Genomic DNA, 19,109 nt, shown 5'->3' on the forward strand with positions numbered 1-19,109 from the left:
ACAGAGTTATGCAACGTGAGAGCAGGAGAATAAAATGTGTTTTAAAAAAGTAGGTTCATGTGGCTTGTTAACCAAACTCTTAAAAGCGTAGACCTTTTGGTTTTGAATTTAACAAAAGGAGTGATTTTTTTTTCTTTCTCCTAGGCTGTTTCAGACTCGGGTGACATGTAGCCGTATGTATGTGTGGAAGTTGAACTTCTTTTGCGCACCGTATTGCTAGCGTGGCGAGGAGGTTGACAGGAGGGTGACGGAGAATGCGTTTGCTTTCTTTGGAGTGCGAGAGCGCGTGCGCGATCTTGGCGATGCGATTATTAAGGAACGGGTCGGGAAGATGGCGAAGGTTCAGAAAGTCAGCGGGACCTCATTTGTCAGCGATGCCCGAGTTGAATGGGTGCTGTGGTGGGGCGAGATGTTAACTCCCTCACCCGGTATGCAGGAGGTTGTAGGTTCGATCCCGACCCTGACGCCTGCTGTATATTTGGAGTTTGCGTGGTCAAGTGGAATTTTCTCCAGGTCTAGTTTTTCTCTCCACATTTAGAAACACGTGCTTAGAGCGTTTGGCTGCTATACATTTCCACAAACTAAGCCACATCTTTGGGCTATCATTTGTGGCTGGGTTGCTTTTGAAAAAGAGCTACACAGCTCAGTGGTCCTTACCTGGTCAAATAAAAAAAAAGGTTTTTAGTTTTATAGAAGGAGAATCCAATCGAGGGAGACGTGCGGTTGTCCTGCCGCTGCCTGAACCATGCTCATAGCGATCTTGAATGACGCGCAGCTGAGACGTTATCACGCGGATCCTTCCAGGAGCTGACGCAGTTAGCCTTGCAGTGGAATTTCTGCGTCGTCCCTAGGTTGCACATTGGGTATTACGGTTGCGCGTGTGCGCGTTGTTACGCGATGTAATTATAGCGAACGTTCAATACGTTCATCGCCAGCATACAGTGCGTACGTGTGTGGTGGTCGTGTTTCTTCGCATGGAATTCTGCGGCGCCGGAGTTTGTGTTGGCATTCGCTTGCACGGTTGATAGATTTGCAAAGGAAATTGTTTGCCTGCCTTAAAGGGGAAAAATAATTTTTACATGAGTTTTGATAACGCTGACGGGGGTTTTTTTTTCTCTTTTCTGTTCAACGAGAAAAATTCCCAATGCAGTCACCGGCCGGCCGGCCAGCTGGCCGGCCGGCGGCGCGTGCAAGCGCGCGCCGTGTTGCACCCACTCCAACTCGCGCGCGCGCGTTGGCCTGGCGCGTTCACCACGACCACTGCGATGGTCTGTTGCTTCTGCCAATGCGCTGGTATAGGTAAAGTATAGGTAAAAGCGTGTTTTAATGCGCTTGCGGTTAAGCATGAACAAAAACCCATAAAATGCCCGTGCTGGCAAAGGTGCGCGGCAGAACTGCGATGTTTAATGTTACGCGGGTGCCGGGCGTCTGGGCGCTCATGTTTGCAGTTTCATTGTACCGCCTGTGGTTTGTGGGTAGCCTGTTATTGTTAATCCACAGCCTGCATGGAGCATGTTGACAATTCCCGGGTAAACACGGTGAGTGCAAAATGTTGTTGGGACATTTCTTGGCGTGGAAAACAAATGATTATTTCAGGGTAACCATTACGTGCGAAGAAGTTCGGTCACTTTCATTTTAAGTAAACTAAATGCGACGGCTGCAAGTAAGACTGAAAAACACCACGCTATCGCACACACCCTTATGAGTCCAGTTCATCGCAAGCGTGCGCCGATCATGCAGAGTAGGCTCTTAGGAAGAACGCTGTTGCGAAACTGGCCTGGACTCGAGGTTGGATCCCGAGCACCTGCTGCTGGTGACTGGGTCCAGGTTTCCGGGCTACAGACCCCGGTGAGACTGGAGCAGCAGATCGCCTGGATTGGAGACGGTGTGGATCGGGTTTCCGCTGATGATGGTTCACAACGTACCCTTTGTGTTCGTCTGATGGGAGAGAAACAGCCGAATATATACTGGGTATATATTTTTTTATATATACTTTGCATGTATTCTTTTCTTCGTTAATTCAAATGTATGTAAACAAAAACTTATATTATGAACTTAGCGCATTTTCTCCTGCAGTTAATTTCACGTGCAGTAGTAAAGTATGTACAATAAGTAATTTAATTCAATTGCATAATTTACTCACAACTGTCCATTGCCATTTTAAAACTGTGAATCAGTAATATACATGTTTTAAAGCGAACAAATGTATTTGCAAATACTTTAATGTACTTTCATTGCAGTCATATTTGCTACAGTTGTATACAACCGAATGTTGGATACGGCTTCATGAGATCAGAATGTCGATCAGTCACCTAACCTGTTTTTGTCAACGCAATATACCCGCACCCCTTTTCAAAAGTGGCACCCGTGTAGTTGCCCCGAGTTCGGCCAACTTGGTTTTAACTCGTTAATTTTAGTACCATTTTACAGACACCACTCGCCACTGATGTTAGCCGGGCCCGGGAAGCAACGGTGGGTTGCCTGGTTCGTAACGCACGTGCACAAACCACCCCGCTCCTGCTTCATCCCGTATAGCCCACGCGCATACATATGGTGCACGTAGTCGTAAACTTTTCTTTTACCTTGAGATGAAAATACAGGCCAATTGAGACACGTGTAACGCGTTACCTCTTTTGCATTGGCAACATAGGTCTACGCTGTGTGTAGTCACAAAGCACCATTAATATACATCGCTGTATGTAAAGTTTTATTTTTGAAGCCCCATATTTATGCTACGCTTCATCCATATATATAGTCAGGTTGAAAGCTCTTAATACAAATCCTGGAAGTTTTAATCGCCGTAAATGCCACTTTGTGTAGTTTCAACATTTTATAACCTTTTCACAACACAAATGTGCATTCTCAAATTAGACTTTAGCTTTTTAAAATAAACCGTCACACGTGGGAGCAGACTTGACCGTTTCTTGCGCGACTCCCCCACCGCCCAAAGTTGTGCTGTCTTTTCATGAGCGGAAGCATTTATGCAAATCCCGGAGGAAAAATAAGTTAAATAAGCCAGGTTTTTTTTCCTACAAAGTTTGCAACAATTCTGAGTTTGGAAGCAGGCGTCTCTCTTTTTAGTTGTTTAATACACATGTACATTAAGTGGGGGGGGGGGGGGGGGGGAAATAACAGCAAGTACCTTGACCATGCCCGTTTTTTTTCTTTCTCTCCTCTGAATTAAAGGAGAACGTTGACGCTTGGGGTTACGCGAGCGTCTCTTTGCTCACCGGTTTCTGGTCTTCCGCTGCCGGGACACAAATGAGGCAGAAACTCTATTGCCGACCGCCACCGGCCGCGGCATTCTGCTCGCAAATTGGCACAGCGCCCACAGGCGTTCAGTGAATGCTTTGGAGATAAAAAAAAAATGTCCCCTGCAATCTCTCCCAGGTCGTGCTTGTATATGGGTGTAACGAACAAAAACCCAGCAGATGTAGGTTTTTGTCAAAGAAAAAAAGTCCTTCCTGCTCGAAAGAGTTCAGAGTGGATGTGAGATGATTTTTTTTATTTAAAGAGACACTTGCTTGATGCCGCATCATAGGATTCGGTTTGGGTCACTCTGCCACGTGTGTTTTTTTTCCTCCCTTCCTCTCACACAAAACACCAGTGCCGGCCTTCATCTTGATAACCTCTTCTCTCTGTTCTGACGCGTTCCCGAAATGCTCGGAACACTAGAGCGCTACCGTTACACGGGGGGAGGGGGAGAGCCTGTTCTGGACAAAATGCCTCTTGTTTGGGAGAGAACACACGGGGGAAGTGGAGGTTATATAAACAGATACACGGGGGGGGCACCGCGGTTGTCATTTTTGCTTGACAACACGAGTGGAGACACGTCGGAAGGTGGCTGGGTGGGGTGGGGTTGGTTCCGCTGGACGAGAGCACTGGTGTGAAGTGCGACGAGGCCCTGCGTGCGTGGTGCGGGCCTTTCTCAAGGTCAGCGATTCTTAACCTTTCCTGCAGCCTTGCACCCCTTTGGTTCTCAGCTGTAACTGTGCAATGTTAATGCATACATAGGTTTGATTAAATGAAGTAGTTGTACTTACGTGCCCGTGCTCAATTTATATTTCGCTGATTTACGTTCTAAAAAAAAAATCTGGCATGTCTCGCACCCCCAGAAAGGGCATCTCACACCCCCAGGGAGTGCGAGATGCACCCTAGGTTAAGAACCGCTGCTATAGCTAATAGCGGGGGGGGGATCAATTTGGACAAGGCTCAGATGGGTTAGTTGGGGTTCACACCGAGTTCAGTATTTAACTAATTCCCTCCTGTAAACACAGCCTATGGCACTTTTTAGAAAGTGGTTTTGTAACCATTCCATGAAGTTGAGAGCAAGGTTTTTTTTCTGGTCGCCGTTTGGCGACGATTATTAAATGGGAGTGAAACGCGGGAGTGGCAAGGTTTTTATACGCTACGAGTTTTACAAAAGCGACTTTGGGTGAAGTTTCCCAGATAATCTGGGTGTGCTTTCGGTAATCTTCATAGATTTACTCCCATGCTTATCCCATCAGACTGGTTAATGATTGTTGCCAGGTAGCATGTCTCCAATTGGAATTCTTTTTTTAATGACAGTGAAAGTGGTTGGTGCCTCGATTCATTGTTAAAGGCACCTCATAAGTGCAAATTATTATTTGAAATTGGTGACTGAACCAGATCCATTTGAGTGCAAAATAAACGTCTGTTTCGCTCATTGTTGCGTAGTTCTTGTAAGACGGACGGGAAGGAATGTTGGGCAGACTTTCCGAACGCACGTGATTGTGGACAAATCCACATTTTAGGCATTTTAGGTATTTGGCTGATGTAAATTTGCACGTGATAACCCACTTTGTTGAGCTATCATTTGTGGCGAGGTTCGCTTCGGAAAATGAGCTATGTAGTTTAGTTGTAGGCAAAATCACAATCAACTAGGCATAGACGAAGGTGTTTTTTTTAATCGCAGGATTGGACACTCAGCCGTGGCTGGTTGGCGGAAGAAGAATAATTTTTTGTTGGGGGGGGGGGTAGCTATGTGCGGAGCGACGGCTGGAGGAGTTCGACTTGGCAGCGCAAAGGCTGTGCCGCTCAAAGGAGCTCCACTCGAATGTTCCCGTGGAGTTTCACCACCAGCACGGCTCCGGCTCAAGTTTAAACAACTCGTTAGAGATGCGAGAGGAACACTTGTAGCAAACGCAGCGATACGTAAACAACGGCGGTGCGAGATTGCCGAAAGGTAAAGTTTTAACTGGCAGTTAGATAATTACGAGGAAATCATCATTGTATGCCAACTTGCAAGTCTTGCCAGCAAATTGGCTGCAGTTAAGTGAAGTCTCATCATCATCATCATAATCATTCACGCACCAGAATTTACGTTCATCCCTTGTGGAAAACTAAATGTCTCCTGCCAGTAAGCAGAACCACTCAACTCCCTTGTTGCGCACCCTACGCTCAAGCAGCCATCGGCGTTGCGGATGTTCAGAGGTTTTGGGTGGTGCTCGTATTTGTAACGGAGCGATACGACAGCAGTGACGCACGTTCGCCTTGCTACGATGATGGGAACCAGTCTGTTTATTTGTTTATTCGAATTTCTTTTCGATGTTTCGGGCCTCACCGTTGTATGTGTTAGGCCCGTTGTGTCTGCACCCGCTGTCAGTTGTTTGAGCCCAAATATCTCCCTGGCAAAGGAGGCATGATGTCTCAGCGGGGTTTCTTATCTGATGACATAAAGCGCGCGGTACTTTTAAACGCCGACGCTCTTCGCTCGGAAACCAGCGGCGGCCTTGCCAAGCGGTGGTCATTTCACTTGCCCAGTAGAGACGACGACGATGATGTAATGGTGGTAACGGTGAGGATAATGCCGCTGGCTTCAAAGAGGCGAAGGAACTAATACTGTTATTTTGCATCGCCGTAGTGTGTTTTGCGGCGGCCGTGCACAGTTGCGTACGAAAAGGAAGTCAAGAAATGTGTTTCGGTAGCAACGTGTAGTTTTGAAGGACCGCATAAACCACTTAGGAGTAGAAGACATGTCAACTTTTTTGGTCGGGTACAAGTGTTTGTTAGTGTGTGACACTAGAGTTGGACTATAACAAAGCAATAGAGAAAATATGCTTCTTTTAATGCTCGCTAATCACAGGGTCTGCCAGTATTATAATGGCAGTCTATGAATCAAATTGCTGTGCCTACATTACAACAAAGGAGGGGATGGTGGGGGGAGTGAGATGGAGGAGGAGGGAAGAAGAGATGAAGGGGGATGGGGAGAGAAAGAAAGGGCATGCAATGAGAGAGGAAAGAAAGAGAGCACAACGGTAAAGAGAAGAGGTGAGGGAACTGGAACATAATGATGTTGATGGTGACCGCGGATAATTCATTCCTCCCTCGGGAGGATAGACTGATAAGAAATGCGAGTGGTGTTTGGGCAGGGAGACATCCACAGACTAGATAATGGCTGGTGGTTGAGGCTAATGACAGATTGGCAGGCTAATGACAGATTGGCAGCCAAATGAGAAAACGTGCCCAAATGGGCGCTCATTGTGGAGGAGGAAGTCATTGGTATCGGCTCGTGAGCAGGAGCTCGACGGACTGTTCCATTGCAAGACCGTGAGAGATGATGACGTCTTCGGAGGCCTTCATCCAGTCGTGGATAGATCCTGGATGATGTTGTTGGTAACTGATGAGAATTAATTCCTCTGCTGAGATGAAGCAAACCGTCCAGAGCTTGCAAGAGCCAGATTTTTCTTACGGATAAAAACGAATATGTATGATGTCACTCGCGGGCCCGTTCTACAGGACATGCCGCTGTACAGTTGTACAGGTTTCAAAATGGGGGTGTAAAAAAAAATGCTTTTCTTGGTGCCTAGACATCGGTAACACGACCAGTGTGCAATTTGTAAAAATAATATTTTTTAAAAAGCCACGCAATCGCATTCCACAGGTCTGGGAGCATTAACGATACGTGCAACAAAAACCCTGGATTTTTTTCATTACGGGATTATTCTTTCCTCCTCCTCCTCCTCCGCTAAAACAAGCGCCGTCTTACAACTCCCAGCGCAGGGCTGCGCCACGGCAGGCACCCCCCTGCGCCTTGGCCTGCAGAGGGGGGGGGGGGTGCAAGGTCTCCCGAAAGTCCGTGGCGGGCGGTCGGGCGGTCGTGGTGGCGTTGCTTGTTTATGCCGCTGCTGTGGCGCTGGCCTCCTGCCATCTCGAGTCCCGTGGGCCGCTCTTGGTCATGCCACTGATGCCGTTTGATCTCGCCTTTGGGGGTACAGATAGGGTTACAAGTTAACCCCAATGACGCACGTAGCGCATTATCTGATGGGTGAAAAAATTGATAACCCAAAACGTATTGCAAAAGCGGAACCGCAGTATAATTAGGGAGTGTTTCTTAAGCTGTTGACCGCGTCCCATAGAAACTTTGTGATGTACTGTACACACGCCAGCGTTAGCGCTCTTTTCCTTTCCTCAGTTTTTCATTCATAACGTGTTCCTGAAGTGGTAGTGAAAGTGCACAATTGTGAAAAACTAGCACTAGCTCTGTGCCTTACAGGAAAGATAATGGTTTTATATTGATATAATTTAAAGTTTGTAGATCAAAAAAACCCTACTGCACTATAAAATGCGGCAAACATTTTTGACATTTCTAGAAAGTTATGCATTGCTATGTAATCTGGAATGTCTCAGATGTTGTATATGTTAAGTGTTTATTATGTGCCACACCACTGCATCGGGAGACAATAGTGTGATCGGGCTATAAAGGCCAAGTAAGATGTTGTTGAATTAAGACCACTTATGTGGGGTAGTGCTTAGCACACTGGACACGCAGTCCAGTTGGCGCTGGTTCAATCTCCCAGCAGGTCAAACGGTGGGCACGTTTTTTTTTTGTCCAATCCACCTTCATTTGTCTCCATCCAGCAGTATAAATGGATACAGAGTCAATCGGCAGGTCACGTGTGGTGGGGTGAAGCGTGGGTACTGCCGCCCCTTTCTCCAGAGGGGGGGGGGGAGACTTTTCGTGAGCTCTGGCGTGAAGTCCACACTTTACACAACGGCAGATTGCTGTTTTGGGGTTGCGAGCAAAATGGGCGTATTCAAGAGGAACTGGAAATACGATGTGTGGCTGTACCGTCATTCTGTCGTACATACTCGACGGTTATTTAACTCTTGTGCACCACACTAGATTCAGCGGTGAAAGGTTTTGCCAAAATACGGGTCTTTTGACACTGTGGACGCATTTGGATTGTAAATGGTGGTAATATTCAAGAACGTATGGGCATTACAGTGTTGTAAATATAATATATCATGCTGGTCCACCCGCATGGCCATAGGCAATGGGACTCTGGAAAGGTTTTGAACTAGCAGGTGGGTCAAAATCACACCCGTCAAAACACATCATGTGGTGTGTGTTTTGTTCTTTGCCAAAGGCCATATAACAGTATTTTTCGTACGATCCGTCGCGTTTGACAATGAGAGATGGCGTTTTTGTGAATGCCCTCTTCTTTGTTTTAACATTACACCGTGCAAAAGATATCGCAGAGGTTTGGAAACATGTGTTTTCGTGATTTAATGTATGCTCGTGTATGTTATGTTTCCGTAGAACATGCTCGGTAAGCCCACCTGTTGTTTTTAGTTTGCACGTCATGTCTTAAGTTAGTCTTGCGCATAAGCTCGCGTTAGTATCATTCCCACAGTGCACTTGTTCTAAAGGCAGCTTATGGGATTTCTTTGACTGTGCAAACTTAATTGTAAATGGTAGCAGTGCGAAACATTCTGTAAGAAAAATCTATTTTGAAGCCGGGTTTGCGCGGCGTTTTAAGTCTGCGAGTGGCTTTTCCAATGGAAGCTTAATCTTAGATTTTACTTGACCAATCGAACGGCATTCGGTCTCGTCACCACGCTGTCTTGGCGACACCCCGGAGTATGAATTCGCATCCCAGATTCCCGCGCGTGTTGGCAAAATGTCGGTAACACTGCCACCACCTTGGCAGTTTGCCCCTTGGTTACAGATGGTAAAATGGGCCCATTTATTTATTTCCGCCCACCCCCCATAATCAGACGTGGAATGTTCAGCAACATAACCTGGGGCCCAATGTGAATAACGGTCGCCAAAAAACTGGGATTGCCTTCTGTTTCAAAATCCTGAATGTTTCGGATTTTGGAATGTATTTACTTAAACTCTTGAACCAATCCGCAATAGTTATACAGCTTCAGATAGCGCGTGCACTCCCGACAACAGCACCAATGTCCACCTGACGAGCAAGGGGGAAAATTAATCTAAAGGTCAAGAGGGGCTGGAAAGCCCAGCCCGTGACATTTAAGCACCTGGGCTTGGTCTCCGTGGGTCCAGAGGTTTGTTGATGTGGTTCTGTGAACATTGGCCTAAGGAGCACATTGGCTACACACTGTACTTCGTGAATTATGGCACTGTAGCACGAGAGCGAATGGCTCGCAATGGCAATGTTGCAAGTTTGATTCCTGGTTGTGGGTTGACTTGGCCCATCATCCCTCGTGTGTCAACAAAATAAGTACCACTTTGTGGGGAAAGTCAACAGTGGGTAGACTGGCCTCTGCCATATGAATGTGGAATTTCCACCCTTCACTCAGGGTTTCAAGCAGATGAGAACTGCCTCAGTGTTCATTTGAGTAGGAAATAACATTGACTTATGCCAATGTAAATACCGTACGGTGAATTGAGAAGAGATCGAGAAGAGATGGCATATAATGATAGGTGTGGATGTTCTGTAATAGTGGGTGTGTAAAAGACCTCTATCACATAGATTTTTTTTCCCCCATTTGAGTCGTCTAAAGCAGCGTTGTCATTGTCTTGTTTTTTTTTGTTTGTGCTCACAAGTGTGTTTCATTTGTGCGTAATCTTACTTAATTAACCCTACATGGCCACGTTTAAATGAACCATTGCACAGTTGTTTTTTTGCACTCCTGCTCATTGCGTAAGCATGGCTTAATGCGGACTAATTCTTTCCTGCTATCATCATGGCCTTGCTTGGTAAACAAGTGCCTTTATGCAACTGTCCAACCAAAATCGTGTAATACACTCGAACTGCACACGATGTTCAAAGATTACTCACAAATAACTTACCTTATTTACAGAATGCAACGTTATACAATCCCTTTTGCGTTTTCCGGTTTTGTGTCCCCAAACGGTTAATTTGTTTTTTGCTCGGAAAACTTTTTCGTAATGACTTGGCGTTTTTCCCACGTATCTCACGAAAAAATGTGTCAGTCGCTGTTACATTCTCAAATAATTTGCTCGAGTTAATGTCCATATAGTTATCATGATTGTGTCATCAGCAAATCGAAGATCTCAAAACGTTTAAACATTCATGTTTATAACTTTATTTCTTCATTTCAATGTTCAGACAAGACAAAGATCCCTCGTATAGCCCTTGACAGATCGTTTGGGCAAGTGCTGTTAGCGAGCACCTATGAAGGCCGGCAACGTCACACAACGGGCGGGGTGGCCAACACCATGCCGGGCCGTCTTTGTTTCCCCAGTGGCTACGTTTACACACCGCACCAGGTACTAATTTGAGGCCGAGTCGACCTACAGGAGGCCCATGACCGGTTCAGATAATCGTCACAGCTGTTGGTCGCGAGCGGGAATCGAACTCGGTTCGCCAGTTTTTATTGCGCAGTTTGCTGACCGCTACGCCACCGCTCCCCAAGTCCAATGTTCAGACAAGACAAAGATCCCCACTAGAGGCCTCCTCGTGTGTTGTGAACAGCCTTGGTGAGTTGGGGGGGGGGGGGGTTCCTAACTTCGGGAGAACCAGGATGTCGGGGTGACCGTCAATTTTTCAAAGGGGTTCGACTAATCCTGGGGGTCGGCAACAAAAAATGACGACAAGAGCCACATTTTGTTCGAATTCGGAAAAAATAAAACTTATATTTTCAAGAGCCCGCAACGCACTTTGGTGAATATACGAGACCGTCGGTCCTTAATAAATAACGTCACGGAGCGGTTCCTTAAAGAGCCGCATGATTGCCGAACCCTGGACTAATCGATCGCAACAAAGTAGTCGATTACGATTGTAATCGAATGGAGCCAGCTCGAGTTGGCATTTGCTCCTCCTGTAAAAGTCGTCTGCAAGTGACCGTCACGCACGCTTCTTCCACGTAGCGGCGCTACCACGCACACGTCCTGCACCCGGATAGCTTAATCGTTCCACCACCAGAGGGAGCCATAACCGGTTATTGCAGTGGCTCCTTCACCTGGGGGTGCGAGATGCCCTTTCTGGGGGTGCGAGACATGGCCATAATTTTTTTGGACGCGTAAATCATCTGAACACAAATTACAACTACTTTGTTTCATCAAACCTATGTATTTATTGACGTACATTTGTTAAACGATTGAAAACCAAAGGGAGTGCAAGGCTGAAGTAAAGGTTAAGAACCACTGGGTTATTGCTTCGCCTCCATGAAGGGCATCTCTCGTTTTATATTAATATCGAACAAACAATACAACAACAAAACAACATATATGTACGAAATGAAATGCGTATTATTCAGGGCCATTATGATTGTCACCATTATCAGCCACGTTCAATCCACAGCTCGATTAAATACTTTCCCAAACCTCACCACCGCCTCTCGTTGTGACCTGCCAATGTAATAATTAACCGAGTGCCCGCGCACGCGCGCTAGCTTCTAGGACTGCACAACGCTTTAATTTCGGCATTTAGTGGTTTGCCTGTGAAAAGCCTTGCTTACATTTTTAAAACATGGCAACGTGTGCGCTTCAAGATAACCTGTGCAGTATCGTTTTGTCCCTTCATCTCCACCTAGGAATTGATTTTGCGACAGTTGGGCCCCAATGGATCTATCACGGCTTGCTGCCAAGGTGTTCAGTCGTAGCAAACATTCTGACAATTCGATAATTGCAGGTAATTTGTCAAATTTGTGCAAGGTAGGGACACACAATGGCCTGGGTCTTAGGAACAATGGAACGGGATCTGTGACGTGTGAACGATGTATCAGCCAGCACTTACGTGAGAATGTTCCCCTGGCAGGTTAATGTGGGGGTGAGGTTGGTTTCCACCCCAGAGAGCCCGGTTACGGACCTCACTCACCACCAGGTTTTTAAGCCGTTCGTGTTCTGTGGTATGTTGTCGGTGTCAGCAATTATCCACCCACTGCTGGATGCTGTGGTAAAACCCCTGGGCTTGTTCCCACCTTTGACTGCCACTCCACCACCATTCCCAACTGTCATTCTTGCAAAAAGACCCTCCTCAAGTCTGCTTAAGTCCTTCGACCATCGATAAGATTTCTACAATTTGCACTTGTTTTCGTCATCCATGTATTCCTCTTTCTGTATTTGAGTGTGATTCCCAACGTGCATCTTTCGTTATTTTTGTGTACTTTTCAGCTTTTGTTCCACGTTCCTTGGCAGAATCCATGTTTTCGATCTGTACTTCATGGGTTGTTAAATTGCAATGGTTGAAGATGTTCTTCCCGAGGCCCCATTGCTCTATTGCTTTTCATTATGGCTAACGTCAGCCTGCACTGACCCAGTGTGGTGAAGTATGGCCAAGCAACCCCATGACTGACATGGTCATGAGGAACAAAAATCATCCATATAAAGGGATTCTGAAATGATTTCCAGTACGCATATATCCTCGGAAGTAGGACTTCCTCAAAACCCACGGTATTTTATGAACCATACTGTGTCTTACACGCACACATGGCAGTACTGTATGTATGCATGTCGCGTGTAAGCATACTTCACAGAAAACTGCACGATTGTTTCCCATTGCTGTTCGCTCGTTTTACACAAGTCCCGGCACATTGGCGGCCAAAGTTTGTCTCGAGTTTGAAAAAAGGCCGAATGACTGAACTACAACGTTTCGCATTTGTGAAGCCGTTAGAGTGAAGACCGACCCCCCCCCCACCCCCCCGGGTTCCTCATACATGGCAGTCATGCGTAAAGTGGTCAGGAAACACCTGTGCAATTTTGAAACTTGGGCAAGTTTCCTTACGTGGATTGAAAACTATTTAGACATTTTTATTATTTTATTTTACCAGGTAAGCCCCACTGAGCTGTGTGTGGCTCTTTTTTTTTTCACAAGCAACCTGGATGTCACAAATGGTAGCTCGGTGAAAGTTGGCTTATCACGTGGAAATTTATAGCGGCCAATATACTCTAAATGCATGTTCATGTTGATTCTAAATGTGTAGATGAAAACCAGAGGACTTGTAGAAAAGCTACGCGACCATGGGGAGAGCGAGACATACAAACTCCAAATATATACAGGCGTCGGGGTCGGAATCGAACCCACGACCTCCTCTATACCAGGCGAGGTAGTTAACATTGCCACCGTATTTATACTACGTGCACTTTTTTGAACTGGAACAAACGAATGTTGCAATTTGACTTGTAAGCAAACTCGGGTTTTCCTGTCGTGCTTCAGAGTAGATTGAAATGCAGTCCACGTTGAAGCGTTCCAGGGCAGCATACAATTTTATAAATGTAAAAGCAGGTGCACGGCTGTGGCCAATGTATATTTATTCTTATGTGGCGCATGTAGCAATCTACACAGGTACAAAATATATCATAATAATTACAAGAATAATTTATTTATGCGGACAATCTCCCACAGATAGACTTGACCATAATTCTGAGGCTTGGTGATGGAGAACTTTCCGTTAGCCGGGGCGACGTGGGTGACCTAATATCTCGCATCTGCTCTAATGTCCATACTCCCCTCCTTAACCAACTGGCACTGACCAGTGTGGTAAAGTGCGATGGTATAACCCCTATGAACCCACACGGCATGAGGGGAGAGGCCCTCATTAGAGCAGATGCGAGATATTAGGCCGTGCACGTAATACGTCGAAACTATGACCACAACAACTTTTATAATGGGACACCACGGTGGCTAGATGTTAACAACCTCGTCTGGTATACAGGAGGTCGTGGGTTTGATCCTGACCCTGACGGCTGTATATTTAAAGTTTATCATTTGTAGCCAGGTCCCTTATGAAAAAGAGCTATATAACTCGGTGAGCCTTACCTGGTAAAATAAAAAATTGTTTAACCTTTTAAAATCGGCGAACCGCCGTGTGCTGACGCGAGCGAGCCTATAAAATGTACACACAACGCCTCTCACACTGCGTCTCGCCCCTGGCGACTTCTCTCCCCCATGCCTTGCCCACCCCATGTGGAGAGGATTGGCCTCTTATCCCACCACCGGGTCACGGGCCATGTTGAGTGCGGCACCATGAATGCCACCGTTGTGTACGTTGGCGTGCGTGTAGATGTATGGCCCCTTTTGTCACAAGTTCGGCACCTTCGCTTCATTATTTTCAAGAGTAGTATTTTGTGGAGCGTCTGAATTCCCGACGAAGTCTGTGGTTGTTTAGTAATGCTATCTTACACGCAAACGTGTGACAGCATCACTAAGTGCGTGCCTGTGCCTATACCGAAGCTGCAAATCACGCACGCGCTGTGGCTAAAAGTAAACATTTGCCGAAGCGGAATGACGCGGCGACAGGAGAGAGGGTGTCAGCACGATCCGCGTGGCCTTGTGTGGCTTGTAGGCCGGGGGAATCGTGGTCAAGAAGCTCGTGCCTGGACACAAGTGCTCGGATTCTCTCCTGGGTAGTTGTATTATTTCAGTGCGGAAAGTCCATATTTTGTGGCTCAGTTCAGCTTGATTGGATAAAAAAACAGAAAATGCATATGGTTCTATGAATAGGCAATACCCTGTGTATGTACAACTCAGGCCATTGTCAATCAACTTCTGGGTGAAAGCCTCCCCATGTTCTTCGGTCACCCTGGTTTTTCAACATACTTCACCGCGCTGGTCTTTGTGGTTTGGTGAAAGGAGAGCCCAGGATCAGTTCATATATCGCTCACTCTACTGGTGTTAGCCATGGTCAGGAATTGAACTCTGGTTGCCAGGTTCATAGGCAGCGCCTTAACCGCCGCGTCACCACTGCCCTTGTTGGCAAAGACTGGCTGGGTTCTCAAGTGTAGTGCGGTTATGGTTTCAGTCCAGTGACCAATGACTGCACAAAGAAACCATCGTTGAATCTGCTTCTGCTCTTAATGTGGCAAAATTCCAGCTCAGAGAATGTAATGTTGGTTTGTCATGCTGCAAATATTACTCCAGGTCACTCTTGCAAATGAGACTAGCCTTGTTTCTTGAGGTGATCACCTGGTTAACTAAAATAAACTTAAATCTCATGCAAGTGGGAAGTGCTGCCAACTATCGTGTATGGACCAAGTCACTTGCAGGGATCTCAGAGCGAGCTCCGTGATATCCACTTCCGTGGGCCGTTCTTTGAACAAGAAGGGTGGCACTGCTCTATGAGAAATGGAAACTGTCTCATGACGTGACGCCGATGGCTAACTCGGAATTGAATGGCGGGGGAGAAATGACGATAAAATAATTTTGAAAAAGGAGTGGAACCTGTAAATGTTTAGAGCACCTTTTATTTGTCATTTCCGGCACCCCTTCCATACTGTTTTCCCCATATGGCAGAGCCACTGTCTGCAGAGTGCAAGCAGCAAAAGGCGGCGGGCACTATGTTGTTCAGAGTACAAGTGTTCAGAGATCTTCTCGCATTGTGCGTTTGTATATATGTATATATAGCTGCACAAGGCAGCGACAGAAATGGATTGACACTTTAAAATAATGGAGTAATCCTGTGTGATGTTAACTCTAAAACTATTTAAAATTTTACCTGGTAAGGCCCACTGAGCCATATAACTCTCTTTCAGAAGCGACATGGCCACAAATGATAGCTCAACGAAGTGGCTTATCACGTTGAAATTTATAGCAGCCAAATAAACGCATATTTCTAAATGTGGACGGAAAAACCGGGGAAACCGGAGAATAATCCACATGGCCACAAGGAGAACATGCAAACTCCAACTATACAGGAATCACGGTCGGAATCAAACCCACTACCTCCTGTTTACGAGACGAGGTAGTTAACATCTCGCCACTGCGGCACCCGAACTTGAATAGCTCGCAAGAGCAGAGGACAGAACAAAGACGGAGATCCATGGCCGTCACTCACTCGTGAAGAGACGGCACATTTGATTGGTAGTTCCTTCACTGTTTGAAAACCTCAGTTTCCCAATTCCTGTAAAATTATTTTATTGACACCAATAGCCAATTAATTTTGCCTTTTCCATAATATGTAAATATCTGAGGGGTAAATAAATATGACAACAGGGATGGGCATTGCCACAGTGTATGTTATTCAATCTGAACTATCGTACGAGAGACTTGATGGCTTCATGAAGCGTACATATTAACAATTGAAACGTGCATCTTTGCTCGCCCGGTTTCAAGACTCCAACATGGATCGTTGGGCAATTGAACTGGAGGCAAACTTTGCGTAGATATTGAACATCTCTGCCCAGTGCCCAGTCTTGTTTGCCATTGCTGTGTGTGGAAAGCCCTGCTTGACAGTGGAATGCCGAGTCTGAAAAATGATTACGATGACAGCACCGAATACTCGTGTGTTGACTTCTCGTGGCAAAGTGCCGCCAAGAATTGAGTGTCTACAGCTGACTGCTGACTAAGCATTAGCGGGGGGGGGGGGGGGGGGGGCGGATGATTGAGCAGTGTGTGAAGTGAGCCTTTGCGTGTAATGCGAGCACACTTATTCATCTCATCCTGTGTGCCTATGTACGTGAGTGCATGCATGTGTCCGTGTGCGCTTAGCTGATTAAAGTACAAGCACTGCGATTTAAAGCCGCACACTTAAGAGATGTGCACCGTTGACATTTGTTATTGGAGCTTGGGCTGAGCCTCCCAAAAGTCAATTGGCTTGCAATGAGAAGATAGCATTGAGTATTAATGTCAGCATTTCTCTTGTTGGTCTTATTATCCTATTGCGTACCACATCAGTCATTATTGGTGCTCAATAACCGCGCTTGTCCACTTGTCCGCTTTAGTTGAATGGGGATGTTTGTGCCTGTACGGTTCGTGTGTGTAGGTGCTTGCTTAAAAGCACTTGCCTCAGCGAATCTGTTAAGGCTATTGGTATGTTTGTATATATGTATGGGGTGATGACATGGAGGAGGCTCCTGAAGGACGCTACTGAAGGGTACCCGTGCGATGGCGAAACATCGCCGGGAAGCCGGGCGGGTGGGTGGGGGGGGGTGTCCCGCCTCCCCGAGGTGTACGTGTGACGGGGGCGCAGCTGGTCGGTACGACGGGCTGGCCAGGCTCTCACCTTACTACGCCGGTGGGACTGCTGCGGCACGGCCTGCGGGCAGATGGGCGACGACAAAAATGTGCTGTTGGAATGTATACGCGGCACGCACACGGCGGCCTGGGGGTGTGCGTGTGCACGTGCGTGTGTATCAGGTAGCATGTGTTTTTTCGATTGCGTACGAATTCGATGTTAAAAATAATGCATTTTTTAAAATGGCCTCCGTTCATGTAGCAGCAGCACAGAGAGACAAAGGCGTAGGATGTGGGTGCTAGCACTATACAGCTTAGGGATGCCGCTCTGGCGAAATGTTAGCTACCTCATCTGGTATGCAGGCACTCGTGGGTTCAATCCTGACCCTGACGCCTGTATATTTGGAGTTTGCATGTCCCTCTCCCCGTGGTCGTGTTAATTTTTCTCCGGGTCCTCTGGTTTTTCCTTCTACTTTTATAAACATGCGTTTATAGTATTTGGCTGATATAAATTTCCACATGATAAGCCACTTCGTTGAGCTATCATTTGTGGCCAGGGCACTTCTGAAAAAGAATTATATAGCTCAGTGGGCCTTTCCTGGTAAAATAAGAATTTAAATAGTAGTACATTTACATATGATTGCAATTTAATTCAATGTTTAGGAATTCCACTTTGCTGAAACTATGGTTAGCCATGTCTCCTATGAAACCCAAACTCTTCATCTCTAAGGGCTCTCAAAAGTCAAATAGTTTCCATGCCCAAATGGGCATTGGGGATGTGCTCCATTGATGATGCCGAGGCAGCAATGGAAATTCCACATTCCCATGCTGGTGGCCATTCTATCCTTAGAACAACCACTTTGGATATTTGACTCCTCCTGGTTAAATAAAGGATTTACATAGACTCTTCTTTGTAACGTAAAAATACGATGAATTGTTGGACTTTATTTTGCAGTTAAATGGCAAAAAAAAAATGCATCCGACCTCTTATCACGCATCACCACTGCGAGTCAACTTGTTCTGGCATCAACGGATGCTTTCTGCCAGAGGCGAGCAGAACACGAGACAGAGAGAGAGAGAGCGATATATGAAATTAACAACGGTCTGGCAGCACAGAGCGTGCACCTTTCGCAAAACGTTTGTACCCTTCTCTCCACATGGGCCTGTGGCAAAGGCCAGCCCAATATAAATAGGATCGCACGGTGAACGCCGCTCCATCTTTGGGCTGCACCGGCTGGGGGAGTGTGGGGAGGGGGTTGCATCTGGGTGGGGTGGGGGGGGCGGCTCGAGGAGGAGTGGGATTTGAGGGGCATAAATATCAGACAGCGGCGATGCCTCCTCCTCCTTTCCTTTCCACTGGACCACATGTGAAGGTCTCATTAGAAGAAGTTCACTGGAAATCCCGCTGGGGCAGCTTTGCTTGAGAGCAATTAGTATATCAGAATTCTTTGAGCCCCACGCTGTTCAGACAGGCGGATTAAAGCCCAGCTAAACTTTACAGCATCGTCTGCAGGACACAGTAAGATTTAAAAATTAATTTTCTCTTCCCTCCCCAACCCCGCCGCCACTCCCCAACCAATACAATGGTGACTGTCTTTTTTTTTTTTTATAAAACGAGGGGCATTTTAGCGTTGGCAATGAAGGACGCTGCGGAAATAGAAGCGACATCTTCAGAATAATTTTTGCCAGGGGTTGAGACGCCTCGGCCGCCCTTGGAAGATAATTGTACATTACAATTTTAACCACGGCGTATTTACTGTAATAACCACACGCACGTATCCGTATGCCGTTGCGTCTGTAAATATTCGTGTTTATACTCGCCGCGCAGAGTTGAAGCCGAAGATGACAATGCTTAAGGATGCCCTTTCCAAACTGGCGGCACAGCTGTGCCGGCTCTGGAGGTGCCGGGAGGAGGTAGGGTGCATCTCGCTCTGTGGCAAGCGTGCTTACACGGAACACCTGCCCCCCCCCCGGTCTCTCTCC

General features: G+C 46.6%; 1 protein-coding gene across 6 annotated transcripts in view; it reads left to right on the forward strand.

Moving 5' to 3' along the window:
• The window catches only part of LOC116946533 (high affinity 3',5'-cyclic-AMP phosphodiesterase 7A-like), a 119,475-nt gene that overhangs the window by 34,404 nt on the left and 65,962 nt on the right, over window positions 1-19,109 (forward strand). For 2 of the 6 annotated variants that reach the window (XM_076070120.1, XM_076070122.1), the window contains exon 1: window positions 18,688-19,040. The exons of the other annotated variants lie outside the window; for them this stretch is intronic. In XM_076070120.1, the coding sequence (XP_075926235.1) occupies window positions 18,969-19,040 (72 nt within the window). In that variant the 5' untranslated portion in view covers window positions 18,688-18,968. Of the gene's footprint in view, window positions 1-18,687; window positions 19,041-19,109 lie in introns of those variants that run through there. 6 annotated transcript variants of the gene reach the window in all.

Source organism: Petromyzon marinus, chromosome 27 (assembly GCF_048934315.1).
Source record: "Petromyzon marinus isolate PM22_M1 ecotype Great Lakes invasive population chromosome 27, UKy_Petmar_22M1.pri1.0, whole genome shotgun sequence".
NCBI lineage: Eukaryota > Metazoa > Chordata > Hyperoartia > Petromyzontiformes > Petromyzontidae > Petromyzon > Petromyzon marinus.